Genomic DNA, 16,672 nt, shown 5'->3' with positions numbered 1-16,672 from the left:
ATGTATTCTTCAAAGAGAAGAAGCAAATTCATAAGATATTGCTGAATGTTTCAAATCACTTATTATACTGGGATTTCTTAATTACTGTGACTTGCATAGTTTACTTTTCAATGAGAATTTGTGTAGAAAGGAAATCAAGTGAGAATGTCTAATGTCTTCAAAAGCACTAGATTTTTTTCCAGACCATCTTTAAAAGCAAGTTTTTCTTTTCTGCAATCCCTGAGGAGTCCTAAGAGCTGTTCAGTAAAGCATATTTCTCACTGGAGCATATGAGTACCCTAGAGCAACATGTGAACCTTCCTTCTAGCTTTTGGCTTACTTCCTTTTTATTAACAGTCATGTCATGTAACTTGCTTGCTTGCTGTCTTTAACCACTACCATCACCCTCCAAATTTAAAGCCGTACTTTTACCAGTGACATCAATAGAAGCACCAGATGATCCAGCTGAGACAGCTGAATTGCCATTGTTGTCTTCATTTACCGAATATGTTCAAATGGGAATCTGTCAGGGCTTGTAACAAAGTGTTTGGAAGCAAAATGTCTCTCAGTGTGGAAGCTTGTGAAGCATCAATGATAGAATGTGCTATGTGCCAGCAACAGGAGTTTAAAAAATGTGCAATTCAGAATCTTTTGCCCAAAAGCGCATTTCCACATCATAAATAATGTAACTCTGGGAACACTCTGCAGCTTAAAAGTAATGTTAACACAGTACAGTGTCAATATAAATTCTAGTCAGACTGACAGTTGAACTGTTACAGGTAAACCTCTGTTCAAGCAGTTTTTGTTATTGCAGAGAAGGCAGAGCATTCCTCAGCTTTTCCTCTGATCCCTAAGCTGGCCCTTCATAGGTCTACATTTTAAATTAGATACTTGTTTTTATATGAAAAGCTTTGCTCTCAAGACTAAATAGCCTTGCATTTTGGTTACATAAGTTTTATTAGGATTTATTGGTTTAAATTATTACATGTACCTTTTGGAAAACGTTGATATGCAAATGGCTAAAACAGCAGAATGGCTTGCATAAACAATTCCTTCTCTAGACAATTAAACACGTTTGATGGCTAACAGAAAGAGATGGAGCACACTTCTCATTTTCAAAGTGACTTTCAACCTAACCCTATTAACTTAAATCAGACAAGTCTCATTTCATAGTTTCATTGCTTTTTCATTTCACAAGAAACAAGCAATTATGATTATTTCTTCTGACTTCACATGTAAGTGGATCCTAGAATTTTGCTGAATAATTCTTGCATCATGTCATAATTATGCTTGATTGTGCTAAAGCACAGAAAGACAACCAATTTTGAGAACTTCAAGTTTTAATTTTATTCTACTCCCTTTTATAGCAATAACAACTCTTAAAATAACTTGAATTGCATGTTTGTTAATAAAAAATATTAAGCTCACCAAGCTGAATCAGTCTGTTAAAGGTAAGTTTGTACTGCTAATTTGTTATCCATGTATGTAATTGCACTTTTTGTTCTTAGAGCTGCTCCATGTGTAAAGAGAAGAGACCTGCTCACAGTCTCTGTACAAGATGCAATAAGTGGCTGTGCAGCTCGTGTACAGAGGAACACAGACATGGCAAGGAAACTGGAGATCGCTTCCTGTCTGTATCCCTGAAAGGCTGCACAGGTACTGAAGACACACTGAAATTTTGTTTCTTCTCATCATTTATTCAGTTGAAAAAGGAGTAGTTCCAGGCTCTGTGCCACAGGCACCACACTCTGTGACTTGGAAGGATAGGTACATGTCCACAAGAGATTATATGATTTTTCTCCAACTTTAAGGCCATTGCCACAACCAGCATTCCACAGTATTAGAGAAACTTTGGGTATTAGTGTTTCACAAGTATGATCTTCTCCATGTGCCTTCCAATCACTGCAGTGATGGACTAGGGTTAGGAAGGCTATAGCAGCAACCGGCCATGCCCTTTTAGTTTCTGTGTCCTCCTTTGGGTAATTTCATTCAGGAAACTACAATAAAGCAGTTCCTGTGCATATGGATGAGGTGTGTGAGGGAGTCACAGAGAGCAAAAGGCTGTGATCACTATAAGGATGTTCCTTTTCTAACTCTGGAGTGAAAAGCCTGTCTTCTGAGTATGTATTGCCATGAGCAAGCAGAAATGAAGCCCACTGGCTAATATGTCTCATCCCTATACAGTGATGACCCACAGAAAGTATTACCATTTCCTGTTATTTCTCATTGCTTTCTTTACTTAAATGCCAGATATCTATGGGTTATCCTAACCTAAACTTATGTAAGTAATTTATAACATAAAATAAGAAATTTTCATTCTTTATACAGTGATTAAAGTTTACACGTCACTCAGATATGAATTTATTTATGCTAGAGAGTTTGTGCTGCACTCTCCTTTTTCTTCATAAGGAAGATGAAGGACAGACAAAGAAATAAATATAGCATACTGATTATACTTTTTATTTTATTATTTTTCTTTAGAATTTTTCTTGTAGAAGCCTGTGCTTTGTACTTGCCATAGAAAAACTCTTGTGTCTGTGACCACAGGATGTCAAAATTTTAGAATGTCCTTCTGAAATAAGTTTGATGAGCACTGGAGAGCTCAGTGCTGGCAACATGGGTCAAAACTTTGACAGATCAAGGAGCAGCCTTTGAGGAATAATCTCTGAAGAATGAGCATTTCACTGGATGGCTCTGTATTAACACTAGGAAGAGGTTAACTTAGTTAAGTTCAAAGTTTTGCAGAATTCTTGAACTGCTTGGAGTCACAAAACTAGAACCTCCCTTGGTCCCACCATTCTCAAAAGTGCATTAAGTATGAGTTCAGATGCTTTCCTTGTTACATGGAAATTTGTGCTTCGCAACTGAGAAGAAACAATCCTTTTGCCAAAACTGTGTTAGGAGTAAATGATCTGGCATATCAGCTATGTACAGGCCAGTGCACGGACTGAATAATTTTCTTTTAGCTATAGTATCCTTTTCTTTCAGTCCCTTGAGTTTTGATATGAATGTATAAAATCAAAGTTTGAGCCATTGTAAATTATGCAAGTAGAGGGAGAACTCTATTAGCTAAGTTGAAATTGCTTTTCCAATGTTGACATCAACTGGCTAGAGGAAGAAAGATTTAAAACTTTCTGTTAATTATTCAAGAGATACACCTGAGATAAAGAAAATATAGGCAGTAGAAAATGGTGACTCAGGTGATGAATTATCAGAATTGAGGGCAACTGAGCTTTTCCCTGTTCATCACATGAGATTCTTATCAAGAAGCTAACATGGATAGTTGTGTCAAGGTGTATGTTTCTAGAGAAAACAGGCTTTTGCCCTTGTTTAGCACCTGATTTCTAAGTATTAAACTTATTTTAAAACTGAAGTGTTGCTCTGAGCTGAGCCTAAGGTAGATCAAGAATACCACAGCACAGTGGCAGTTTTCACTGACATGTCATTGAGTCAAGGGATTACTAGTGTCAGAGGCATTGGGTCTCTGTTGTAATTAGATAACATTGATTTTATCATTAGTTTGTGCTTGGAATCTACCTGTCTCTTAAATCTGACAAGGTACTAAAAAAGCACCAATGATTGCTCTGGGATGATTACAATTACCCAAAAACTAAAGAACCCTTTGCAGTGAGAAAAATGGAGAAATCATTATATAAGATTGTGACTGGGCTTTGTTATACACAGACCTTAAAGACAGCATCTCATTATAAGGTGGAGTTCAATATAGATAATTTGATCCTGAGTTTTCAGAAAACAGCTTATATGCTTTGCAGCTGCTGAACACTTCGAGAGGCTCTTCATCCCATGAATCCGGAGAGAGTTATTATGGTCTTTTTGTTTTTCTTTTAAAATATAAAATCTCACCCTTTGGAGAGGAAAAGATGATCTTTGATATTCTCATTGGCTACATATTGGTTATACAACCTGCTTGGTTGCATACTATTTGCATTGGCAGCTTCTGGTTTTAATACAAAGTACATATTTGCAATATAATCAGAAAAAAATTGCTGTCAAGGTGAATTCAAGATAATATTGGAGCAGGCTAAAAAAACCTAATCTAATTTCCTCTTTTAATAATGCTGTCTATTAACATGTGATTCAATAATTGCATAAACCAATAAACTTCCCTGAAGAATAAAGCATGATACTGCAATAAATAATTCATAACAATGTAAACTATGTAAGGCTGTTACATACAATCTTGACCTGATCTGCAACAAATTATCTTCTTGCACATTGTTAAGAAGGCAGAAGGAAGGTCAGTTGAACTGGAGGAAGTAAATCAACCTTCTCAGAAATATTTAGAGTAGATAGCAATCTAAAAACTAGGCAATTTGACTTGTTGTTTTAGAGCCTGCCATGGATTTTCTCCATATTGTCATTGTCAGCCATCAGATTTTCTTGGCCTTTCTATTTCTGCATTTTCCAATTGGAAGTTACTGTCAGTATAGCTTGTTGCATGCTGTGGGTCTGTGTTATTGCAATATTATTACTTCAAAAGCTTGCTTATATAAAAGGCTCCATTTTGCTTCAGGATGTGGGCATGGTCTGTGAGCTAATGATGATACAAAAATATTTATTATTTATATATCATTAAAGTTTTTAGCAATATGTGTGAGATCTAATAATTGTTTTGTTTAATTTTTCATGCATTGGTAAAGGATAATGGGATAGTGTCTTTGTCAGAGTATTCTGAGGATGCAATAATGTGGTTTTCTTGTTGTCCCCATATATGTCCCTGTCTGCTAATAATATTGATGGTTCCGTGGCAGAGGATTTGAATACTGATCTGCATAAATCTGTCACTGAACTTGAGCTTGTGCTTTTTAACCATTTTGGGAAAACAGTGTTTTTCTACTACTAATAATGGTGTATGGTCAATAAAATTAGTCTCTGAAGTCTGTTTTTTGGGTCCAACAAAAGAACTTTGGCCTTAACTGTTACTGTAGATGTACTTGTGAATATCAGACTTCAGCAGTAGAGGATTTGCTTTGCCGTGGTTCAGTGCTTTTTTTTTTTTCTGACATTCTTTCATTGACAGTGTTCCTTTTTTTCTAAAGCAATTCTACTATTCAGGAGACAAGAATAGGTTATACAGAAGCAACACTTCCACTTTGCATATCTACTGCCCATTCTTACTCTTCACCACATCCGTCTTTAGAAAAATCTTTTAAGAACAGATTTTAGGGCCTAATACCAGTCTTGGCTGCCTAAGTTTATGAACTGCATTGCAACAAACACAAATCTGAGAAACAATTGCTCATATTGCTTTTTAACAACAAAAGGTTTCCTTGCTTCTGCTGTGAACTGCAGGTTTATGTAACATATTTGCTATTCTACATTTTACAATACAGTTTTGTTGAGTGGTTTGCCAGATAAGGGTGTTCAAAATTATGAAGCAGGTGCCCCAAATCATGGGAGATAGAAAACTCATGAGAGTTTAGAGGACAATATGAATTTTTTTCTGAACCCTTCTGATGTGCTGTTTGTAGGATGTATAAGGCCAGAAAAAAAAAAAGGCAAAACAATCCCTGTTTCTTATAGTCAGGTAGTTCCAAGTTCTCCACGTTTTAAAAGTGTCATCAAGATTTTCAATAAAATTGTGAGTTTGGTTACTCTTTTTCTGAACTCTAATAATAAACCTCATCCATGACACATTTGCTTTATCTTCCTCAGCAACTGAAGATGAAGCAACAGAATTTTCCTTGTTTTGTCCAGTGCACACTCACGATCCACTGAAGCTGTTTTGCGAGACCTGCGATACCCTTACCTGCCGCAGCTGCCTTCTGGCAGAGCATAAAGAACACAGGTACACTGATTACTTAATCATAATTATGGCTAAAACTGTACTAATTGATAGTTAAGACTTTTAATCTGTGTGTTCTGTCTGCTGACGCTGCAGGTTGGTCTGAACTTAAATGCCAAAGCAAACTCAGTTTCGTTGTCTTATGCCCAGGTGTTGTAGCACAGGGCTCAATGCCCTCACAGAGATGCTCTCTCTTCTCAGCAGGATGTACCTTCCCACTTGTACCATCTGCCCAGGTGCTATGCATGCAGAAATTTCCTCACAGTTGTGTTCAAAGACACATGCTGAACTCAGTACTTAGAATGGTTCAAATACTTCTGTTTCTATTTACTAAAGAGTTCATGCTGTACCAGACCAGAGTCACCAATGCTCAAGCATGCACTTGCCTGTGGAAGTGTGGGAGCCATGCAAGGAACTGTTTATACACTTTTTTTGTGATGTGAGCCTCCCCAAATGAGGTTAGGTAAAGTTCAGCTGTCACAGAGAGCACCTGTAGCAGAAAAGCACCAGGGCACCCTGTCCAGACTGGTATTAAGGAAGCTGGTCCCCCAACCTGATCAACTGGTACGTTCTTTATATATTAACATGAAAAAACCAAATATTAAAATTCCCTCTTCTTTTACAGGTTCCGACATCTTGATGAAGCTCTGCAGAATCAGAGAGTTATTCTGGAAAATGTCATAACTAAAGTGGAAGAGAAAAAAAATGGGGTTCAGGTTTCAGCTAAACAGATTGAAGACAGGTAGTTGCTTTGCATTCTTTTTTTCCATGAAAGTGGGTGATATGTAAAAATATTATTTTCACTAAATGTAAGTTAACAGAATTAAATGCAGCTGCTATATTCTTTCTTGGAAGGCAGGAAATAATAGGAAGATTAAAAATATTGAATTCATGTTTAAGTGGTGCTGACAAGTCATGACATTGTAATACAAGATTCCGCAGTCTTTATAAGGCGTGTGACAGCTGACTTCAGAGTTAAGATTTTTTTGTATAATCTGTGTCTGAACTAGAATTTGAAAATATTAGGAATAAAGATAATTTTTAAAACACCTTATTTCTCAAAGAAACCTCAGAACAAGCTGCATTGGCAATCAAGACTAATACAAAAATGAAAATATTAATTCTATGAACTGGATTTTAGGTGCTGGTTGTGCATTAGTAGTTGTTGGATCTCTCTTCTGCTTTAATAAAACCTTTTCAAAGGTCTTCAAAGAGTACAAATCTATTTGTCTAGTATAAAGTGAAAGGTTTTTTTTTTCTGTGTGTATTTGTTGACAAAGAACATAAGGCTGCTCTTGGCATGATGTTTGAGCGAATCAATCAGCATAAGCATGTCACAGCTGGAGTACAGTGGTCAAGGTTCAGGGTCCAGATGGAGACTGGAGGCAGCTGGAGGCCTTCAGTGGTCTGAATTGGAACCAATACTGTCTAATGACATAGACAGTGGGATCAAGTGCACCCTCAGCAAGTTTGCAGCTAACTCCAAGCTGGGTGGTGCAGTTGACATGCCTGAAGGATGGGATACCATCCAGAGGGACCTGGACAAGCTGAAGTGAACCTGTGAACCTCCTGATGTTCAGCATGGGCAAGTGCAAGGTACTGTGCCTGGGTCAGGGCAACCCCTTGTATCAAGACAGTCTGCGGCATGAAAAGATTGAAGGCAGCCTTGAAGAAGGACTTGGGAGCATTGGTGGATGAAAAGCTGGACATTCACTGGCAATGTGCACTCGCAGTCCGGAAAGCCAGTTGGATCCTGTGGTGCATCAAAAACCACGTGGCCAACAGGTTGAGGGAGAGGATTTTGCCCGTCTATTCCATTCTGGTGATATCTCACCTGGAGTGCTGCATCCAGCTCTGGTGCCCTCAGCACCAGAAACATGTAGACATGTTAGAACAGTTCCAGAGAAAGGCCACAAAGTAAATCAGAGGGGTGGAACACCTATGAGGACCTGCTGAGAGAGTAGGGGTTGTTCAGCTGGAAGGAGACTTCATGGAGACGTTGTTGCAGCCTTTCAGTACTTACAGGGGTTTTTGAGAAAGGTGGGAACAGACTTTTTAGTAGAGCCTCTTGTGATAGGAAACAAGATAATGGTTTTGAACTGAAAATAGACTTAGCTATAGGGATGAAGAGTTTCATTGGAACTGGTCTCCCAGCAGGGTAGTGGATACCCCCACTCTTGGAAACATTCAAGGTCAGGTTGAATGGGGCTTTCAGCAATCTACTCTAGTTGAAGATGTCCCTGCTCATTGCAGGGGGTTTGAACTAGATGACCTTAGAAGATCTCATCCAACTTAAAACATTCTATAATTCTATGTTTGAAGAGAAGTGTGGGAGAACTAATGGGGAATGATACAACTTTCACTGAAATTCCATCAGTAGTTAGATCACTTCTTGTAACAAATAACTACTGAGCTGTGAATAAATGACATACCAGTTAGTACATTCAGGGATGTGTATTCTCTTACCCTCAGGTTGCTTGAAGTAAAACATTTATACAAAAAAGTAGAAAACCAAATAAAAATGGCCAAGATGGTTCTGATGAATGAAATTGATAAACGAACAAACGTCCTTCTTGAACAACTTGAAGTAAGTAAGGCTAGTTTACTTGATACTCTGGGGAAATTAAACTAAATTAAATTTAATCCCAGTGCCAATGGAAAGAATATAGACTGTGGGAGCTATTGTCCCTTTACTTATATTTACAAGTGTTTATTTTTTTATTTTTCCTGCAGAATTTTAAGTGCAATCAATGGTTGACAAATATTCAGGGTGAAGTGGCAAAACTTTTGCTTATCATGAGTTAGCCACATTTTCTAATGCATTTGCAGAGATATGTGTGCACCTTTTGAGTACCTGCAAAACAAGCCACCCTCTGATTTTAATGTTTGACTTGCGGAAGTCCCTCTAGCAGCACAATTAATATCGTGTTTCAAAAGTGATTTTTTGGACTACTCTCTGCAACAGACCCTGCAGTTTTGACTCATCAGTTTTTGGATGTCTTGTTGAAGTATACATGATTTTATTTTGAGATGTGTTGAGCACAAAAAATGCTGATCAGAATTTTCTGTTCTTGGTTATTCTTGGGTCATTTTAGCAGGTACTGGAATGACAAGGCACTCAACATGGACTGGCTAGCTTTGAACTTAGGTATTTGATGCAAACATGGTTACTCAGCTAAGTAGCTTTAAAGAAAGAAAAATGTATGTTCTCATTTCAGTCTTATTAAACCTTAGGTAAATTCATCATTCATGTGTTCTAACAATATTTCAGTGTTTGAGTTATCTAAAACTACAAATGAACCGTGCATACACTTGCAGTGCTCAGTGGAAGGGCATATCGGGGCATCAAATGAAATGGGCAGGTGCCAGGTTCAAATCAGACAAGGGCAGATGTTCTTCACATAAATGGTAAATAAGTGTGTAACTCCATGTTGTAATATCTCGTGAGTAGGTTCAAAAGGAATTAGACAAATTCATAAAAAAATACACAGGGAGTGATAATGTAGGCTCTGGGTGATGTAGGCTCTGTGTTTGTGGTCCCTAAACTGTGGAGACTGGATGACTATTCTGAGGAAATGGTGCATGCTTTCTGTTTTATATTCTTTCTTGGCTCTCTTTGTTGAGTGTATTGTAAGAACAAAGAAAGTGGTCCAGGTGTAAGTTTGACCCAACTTCTACAGCTTTCTTGGGTTATGATATCCTTTGAAACCAAGGCCAGAATAATACAGATTGTTTGCTCCTGGGGAAGTCTTTGCTCTTCCTGAATTTGGACTTATCTCCTGAGTAGGATTTGCTTTTTTTAATGATGGGTGGTTTAGAAGATATTCTAAAGAACGTTATTGCTGCAAATAATGCATAATGCAGTGCCAATGATTGTATGCATCATGTGTGTCTGAAGAATGACAGCTATCTTCTACTGATTGACATTATTAACAGAAAATCACCAGTGAAAGGAAGCAGAAATTGGAGCAACAACTGCAAGGAGTTGTGGTTTTAGGCAGACAGGTAGAACATGTTCAGAACTTCATCAGCTGGGCTGTGTACAGTAAAAACAGCATCCCATTTCTCTTCAGTAAAGAACTGGTAAGAGTAATACTTTTTGTGCAGTAATTGTGAGAACTGTTTTAAGGACTTAATGTTTCTCTAATAAACATTTTTCATAATCTCATAATTGTGAATAAAATCATCATCCTTTAATTTGTCTCTAGATTGTATTTCAGATCCAGCGCTTGTTAGAGACAAATTGTAACACAGACATAGGCCCTCCTCTGAAGATCAGATTTACTTGGGATCCCTCCTACTGGACTAAACAACTATCCAATATGGGTAAGAAAAATTGATTAGGCAAGACTACACAGCTAGACTACACAGATACAGAAAATATAGTACTTTCCCTGAAAGGCTGTCTTTTTTTTTTTTTTTGGTTTGTGTTTTGACATCTAATTTTGAAACTCTTGTCATGTTCTGAAGAAAAGTTAGTGTGGCTGAATGTTCCCAGGTTTCCCTCCAGTTATATCAATTCACCTATTAAAAGACATCATTTAGATGTCAGATCCTTTTAGTGTCTTAGTGGCCAAGGGACCTGAGCAGTGTTGAGACATAATGGGCACAAAGATGGCTTTAGGACACTGACTGTATAATAATTACAGCGTTATATAAATAACAAGTGTGATCCTGTGACTTTGTTTCTCACCAGCTACGAATTTCCCAGCTGTAGTGGATTTTTACAGTAAATTCAGTTCAGTGGACTGATCAATGATCTAAAAGATCAGCTCACTTCCCATTTTAAGGTATTAAAAACTAAATGGGGTAAGGAGCTATCCAAAGTGCTGCAGGGAGTAATCTTCTCTTGACTAAAAGCAGGGACAAGATCATTTCAAAGGTCACTTTTTTTCTAGATTTTACGAGTTCCCCTTGTATTACATCAATCTCTTTTACTTTTGTCACTTTCACCCTGGAAGCTCTTTTGTACTTGTGTTTATGGATGAGAGGATGAGCTCATGTTTTAGTTAAAAATGAAAGTATGAGCTATATTCATCAGTTAAGATAAAATAAGGTCAGTTTTATAAAGTGTTTGCTCGGTAATTCAGCCGTGAGTTCCACTGATATCAGTGGGAGTTTGGTGTGATTTGAAATCACTGAAAAATATTGAAAAAGCTGTCTTGAATATATGTTGATGGACTGTTTAGATAGGATATTTTAATATCTTTTATATTTGAAATGTAAAAGGTGGCCATTTCCTTGTCTACAGTTTTTATTCTGGAAATTTGTCAAGACCGTAGCAGACAGTAAATTTGCTGTTTTTTCCAGGAGGTTTCACAATGGAAGGTGGACACATTTCTCACTCAGATATACTATGTGGAAATGTTCAAGGGTTACAAACCTCTTTGTATCATGGGCACTCTTCATCAGCATCCCAACTGGAGCCTGTAAACAGCCAGCCACATCACTTTCCACCTGCAGTTCAGTGTCCTGCACCTGTGTGTTGCTCACACTGCCTCAGACTTCCTCACCCAATCAAAGCTCAGCCTTCTTACCAAGACATAAACTGCCATAAAAATTTTCGACAACCTCCCGAAATGCAGCAGTTTCCTCTGCAGTACAGCATGCAGCATCAACATGACAAAGAGCAAGGGGGTGCCCCCCAGCCTATGAAGCTAACACAGTCTGGGCTGGAACAGCAGTCACGGTCAGAGCCAGAGAATGTGTCTGGGAGGATGGGGAAGCACTTGCCATTCCAGCAGCTGCAGCAAACTGCACCCCTGGGTTATGCTGTTGTATCACACGACGCTCAGCAAGTTCACACGAGCGATGCACAGCCGTTCCGCTCGCAGCCTTCTTTGCAGACATCAAGCGTGCAAGTGCAGCTTGGTCATCTACAGAAGATAAAATCGAACCCCTTGCTGCAGCCTCCCCCACAGCAGCAGCAGCTGCCACCACGGGCATCACCACCACCAGTTCAGAGTGAGAGCACCCACAAGCAAGTCATCCAACAGAGCCTGGACATCATGCACCACCAGTTGGAACTGGAGGAGATGAAGAAGGATCTGGAGCTTCTTCTGCAGGCCCAGGGGCAGTCCAGCTTGCAGCTGAACCAAGCCAAGCCACCTCAGCATGTTCAACAGACCATAGTTGGCCAAATCAACTACATTGTAAGGCAGCCAGCCCCAGTGCAGCAACAAAGCCAAGATGAAGCCCAAGTAAGTTCTCTAAAAGTTCTTTTCTATTGTGTTTAGTCAATATAAGCTCAGATCTGAGACACCTTTGAGATTTCATGTATTTTTCTGAACTTTCTATTGTTGCCTTGTCTATGTAAGCAGCAGAGGCCTCATGCAGATTGCCCAAAACTTTCTGTGAAATGCTGCATAAAGAACCTGGATCCCAACATTCTGAATCTCTAAATAGACATGGTGAGCAGCACTGAATTATTACAGCAGCAGAAGAAGACGACCATTTTTTTGTCTGGGAGTTATTTACCATTCTATTAGTATCTGCTCTTGCTGCTTCATCATGTTCTTTAAGATTATCATCAGTATTCATACATGTTCAGCTAAAATTTTTTCAGCAGGGCTAATTTCTTCCCTTTTCCCCTGTTAGTAGGAATTCTGCCTTTGAAAGAGGGACTGCTTGGTAGTAAGCATCCAAACTACAAGGCAGATCAGGTGCACAATAAGGTGGCTTTGAAACTCACTCAAAACAGTGGGGTTTGCAGCAGAAAGGTGGCTCGGACTTCCCATTGGGTAAATTCTGTGAAGTTGCCACCTTGAATAGTTCTCAAAATGAATTACCTGTAAGGGTAGACTGCAGGATTCTAGAATAGCTGTACATTTCAGCAGGTTTATTGATTTTATTTTAATAATTCATTAATGTTTGAGAAAAATCTTTCTCCATTCTCTGCTTGGGGTTATTTCAAACATCTCTTGTTTTAGAGTATTTTCAGTCTTGTCATAATGTGTATGCTGTGAATTGATGTAAATTTATTACCATTTTTCTTTCTAAGATGTGTAAAACACAGATTCTTGATTGTGATTTGTAGGTCTATGAGAGCTCCACAGAACATGATGCCCAGAAGCCTGCCGTTCCTCTTGACAAAAGTGATAGTCCTTCCCTGTCACAGTCACTAGATGAAGAAGGCAGTGGCAGCAGGCACTCCTCTGAGAGCACACTGCAACAATCAGCTTTCCGTCCAGTCAGAAAGGTATAAAGAACTTTTTTTAAACAAAAATCAAAGGGAAAAACATAGTTTTATAATATTAAATATAATTGGGCATGGGAGTTTACAATCAGCTAGAAAAAAATTAAAATGTGGCAAAAGTCAACAAAATGGCTTGTAAATTTTGGAAGACAGTCACAGCCTAACCTTTTGGGCTGTCCCAGTAAGTGCCTCTACACATGGGGCTGTAGCCAGGATCAGCAACTCTTCTGTAATCTGGTATTGTTGAGATCTGGTTGGTATGAGTGTTAAACCATGAGCTTGTAAATAAATAGAGGCTGAATTTCTATGCTGCTTAAAATCTGCCTCTAGGGATTGAACTCTTAAGACTTGCTAACTACCATAGTAGCAGCAGAGAGTTTGGAGTAAAAGAAAAAGTCAGAGAAACTGATGAAATCAGGCCTGAGATTCACCCTTCAAAATAATTGCCCTGGAAGTAACAACACTAATTATTACTGAATGTGGGGTGTCTGAAAGGGATATAATTTCATTATACTTCTTACTTTTGTTCATATATAAGAAGAAAAATCATAATTTTTGTATCTCTAGACTATTTTAGTACATAGTAGAGCCAGGCTTTCATCCTTCCACCAACTATGAGGCCCTGACTATTGAAGAAGCAGCATGAAAAAAAACAGGAGGGCTAATCCTTATCAGTAGATCCTTGCTTATGGGCAGTTAAATGCCTCCCTGACATCCAATCCCATCAGATCTCCGAAGCTAAGCAGTGTCAGCCCCGGATTAGTACTTGGATGGGAGACCTCCTGGGAAATGCCAGGTGCTGTAGGTTCTAGTCCTGAGGACTTCACTGTCACTGTCCAAGCTCGCTCGGCCGTGGCAGATGAACCTCAGGACTTAAATGGTGGGGCCAGTTCTGCGACCGCTGAGCCTCACCTAAAATCCACTGCGCAGGCTGGAAGGGCACACCACGTGGGGAGAGCCCTTCCCAAAGTTTGGCCATACATACAGATCCTTGCTGGCTCTGGATATCACCTGTGCATTTGAAGCAGAGAAGCTGCCTTTTACTTCTCTGTACTGTTTGTGCAAAACACTCCAAACAGCACATCATATCTTGGTTGTTTTGATGTGTTTGTTACTTTTGTTGTACTATGTGGCTGTCTCTCAAGGATATTTTTTATTGGAATTTCTGTGTGGATTATTGTGGAAGTACTTGTCTTTCCTTGCTAGCCTCAAAAAGGAAATTAGTTTTCCTTCTTTAGTATGTAGCTTCATTGACTCACCATATTTATGATGCAATACCTATTCAGAGAATTGTTGGAGATCCCTTTGGGAGTTGTAGAGACATGGAAAGGTAATGATTATTGAGGGCCTGGGAGCAGCATGCAAATCAGACTTGAAAGGCACAAAGAATTCTGCATTTTAGAACTTAATCCTGTAAATCTGATGCAATTTCTGGATCAGGATGATGATGTCATGACATACTGAGATTATGCTCTTTGGCTCTGAACTTTCACGTTTGAAGCAGATCCCCTTTAACCTCTGATGGCAGAGCCCAGGACTGAGACTGAGGAAAGCTATGTGGATTTTCTAGCATAGGGCTCCCTTTACTTTAGGATCTGGATCTGACTGTAAAAATTGAAGATGTGTATTTAGGACCTGAATAAGACTGAATCTGAGCACATACTTTTCTTGTAATGTAGACTTGCCCTTAAAGTTATTTGTGAAAGTGAATGGTGATGGTTTCAGAATAACTTTCAGAAGAATCTCTTCTTTGTCTTCTCCACCTTAAACAAGAAAAGTCATAAAGAGGGAAGCAAATGGAAGCAGATGTGCAGGAAAGAGAGAGAAAAGTGCAGTCTGAAGGAAGAAGGGCTGATTTGTTGCAGTTGAAGTTGTGAATGTGGCAAGAGGATGACATTATTAGAGGGGGGAAATAAGATTTTTTTCTACTGGTGTTGAGAAGTGTATGCACTTCTGCCGAAAGCAGAAGGATGTCTGATTTTTCTGACTAGTTTCAACAGCTACAGTACCCCATCTTTGCTTGCCTTTATCTCTTCTGATGAGCTGTTTGGGATGAAGACATAACGTACTGACAGCTCTGACAGTGGTGAATTAGAAATGAGGAAGTGAAACAGCACAGTAAAGGAAACCCTTGAGATATCTTCTTCATGGATGATGTTTAAAGATGTCTGACTGCTTTTGCTGACAATTGAATTAAGTCTAGTGTTAAATGGAAGATCAGTTCCTGTTTAAGAAGGGAATGTGTCTATTCATTCACATCTGTTTCAGCTGATTAAATATTTTTCACACTCATCTCCAGACAAAAATGTCTGCATAGATGTTTGACCATTGACTCTCATATGGTCTATATTCAGAACATTTCATCTCTCTCAATATCTTAAAGGACATGGAAAAAAGTGAATGTGGACAAGTCTGAAATACTGCACTTGAAAAATATGGTAGAGAGAAAATGACTTGATAAACCTTCTGCTACCTGAAGAAGAACTATGGACTGTCATTTGGAGAATAATAGGTTTTGGACTTCTTGACCTTGTGTTGCGGTTCTGCTCAACTCCAACAGCCTTCAGCTGGGTGCAGCATTCCTAGTGGAGTGGGTGATTCTCTGTCTGCTGAGATCCTTTCATTAACAAGAAAGCAGCGTGCATCTAAATTAATTGTTAAATGATAAGTTTGCCAAGATCTGTCAAAATAAAATAAAACAAATTATTTATTTAGCCCAGTGGTTTCATTTATTTTGGAGTGAGGCAAGGTTTGGTTGCTCATGTAATTCAACATCTATGCATTAATTTTGAAACATGTTTATAGTATGCATTTGAAATTATTGACTAACTAGTTAAATTGTCTGCATAGAGGATCATTTTTAAGTGTGAAATAATGTAGTGCAGGTGCTGTTAATAGTTTGGGATTACTACATCACTCATAAACATGGAAATCACGAGGACTTTATTCAGATCATCCCAGAGAAGTGCAGCTGTTACACCCTGGTATGAGGCACTTGTGTGCCATGTGACAGCTTTTGAGCTCAAAGAGTACCTGTTCAGGTTTTTCTGATAAGTACTGTTTTCTTTTCCTCACATCTAAAACTGGTTATTGATAAGCAGAATTAGAGAAACACTTCACACATTTGTAAAATGTCCCTGTCCTGATAGATGGTGAAATATAACATACAAAAATTAAATCTAACTTCACTGCACAGTGGAGTTTTGCTTTTCCGGTTGTATAAAAGTAGGGTTTTCTAACTGGTATCAATCACAAACATTGATACCACGGATATTGCTATCTTAAAGTTCAGAGTAATGCCTGTCTGTGCTCTGTATACTTGTGTATAGCATAGGCTCTAAACGTGTAATTTCAGTTATACGTGGGCTTATTTTAATTTCTTTCACTGATTTTGAGGCATTAATAGTGATATTTTGTCATCCTTTCTGTCTTTGTATTCTTCTAACTATTCTTTCTCTGTGAATTAATTTTTGTTTTGTGCAAAATAAATGTTTCTATACTTAGACCATTGATTGTTTCATGTAAGTACAGCATTTAGCATAATTTTGGGCTTGATTAACACTTTTTAACAAGATAGCACTGGAAATGGTTTTGTGTGGATGTGCAAAATGGATATAATTTTCTCTTCATGGTCCCCTACTTCAATCATGTATGTAATCAGGAGCTCTGTTTTGGCTTGTGGAGTTGTTCTG

The 16,672-nt window shown here is 38.5% G+C and overlaps 1 protein-coding gene across 5 annotated transcripts in view; it reads left to right on the top strand.

Annotated features, from left to right (window-relative positions):
- TRIM66 (tripartite motif containing 66) overlaps positions 1-16,672 on the top strand; it is a 51,392-nt gene that overhangs the window by 13,899 nt on the left and 20,821 nt on the right. For 4 of the 5 annotated variants that reach the window (XM_071558920.1, XM_071558921.1, XM_071558919.1 and 1 more), the window contains 8 exons: positions 1,488-1,635; positions 5,656-5,788; positions 6,411-6,527; positions 8,258-8,372; positions 9,722-9,868; positions 9,994-10,111; positions 11,096-11,985; positions 12,822-12,983. In XM_071558920.1, the coding sequence (XP_071415021.1) occupies positions 1,488-1,635; positions 5,656-5,788; positions 6,411-6,527; positions 8,258-8,372; positions 9,722-9,868; positions 9,994-10,111; positions 11,096-11,985; positions 12,822-12,983 (1,830 nt within the window). The remainder of the gene's footprint in view (positions 1-1,487; positions 1,636-5,655; positions 5,789-6,410; positions 6,528-8,257; positions 8,373-9,721; positions 9,869-9,993; positions 10,112-11,095; positions 11,986-12,821; positions 12,984-16,672) is intronic. The other variant, XM_071558922.1, reaches the window with a different exon arrangement.

Source organism: Pithys albifrons, chromosome 6 (genome assembly GCF_047495875.1).
Source record: "Pithys albifrons albifrons isolate INPA30051 chromosome 6, PitAlb_v1, whole genome shotgun sequence".
NCBI lineage: Eukaryota > Metazoa > Chordata > Aves > Passeriformes > Thamnophilidae > Pithys > Pithys albifrons.
This window is presented reverse-complemented; position numbering and strand designations above follow the sequence as displayed.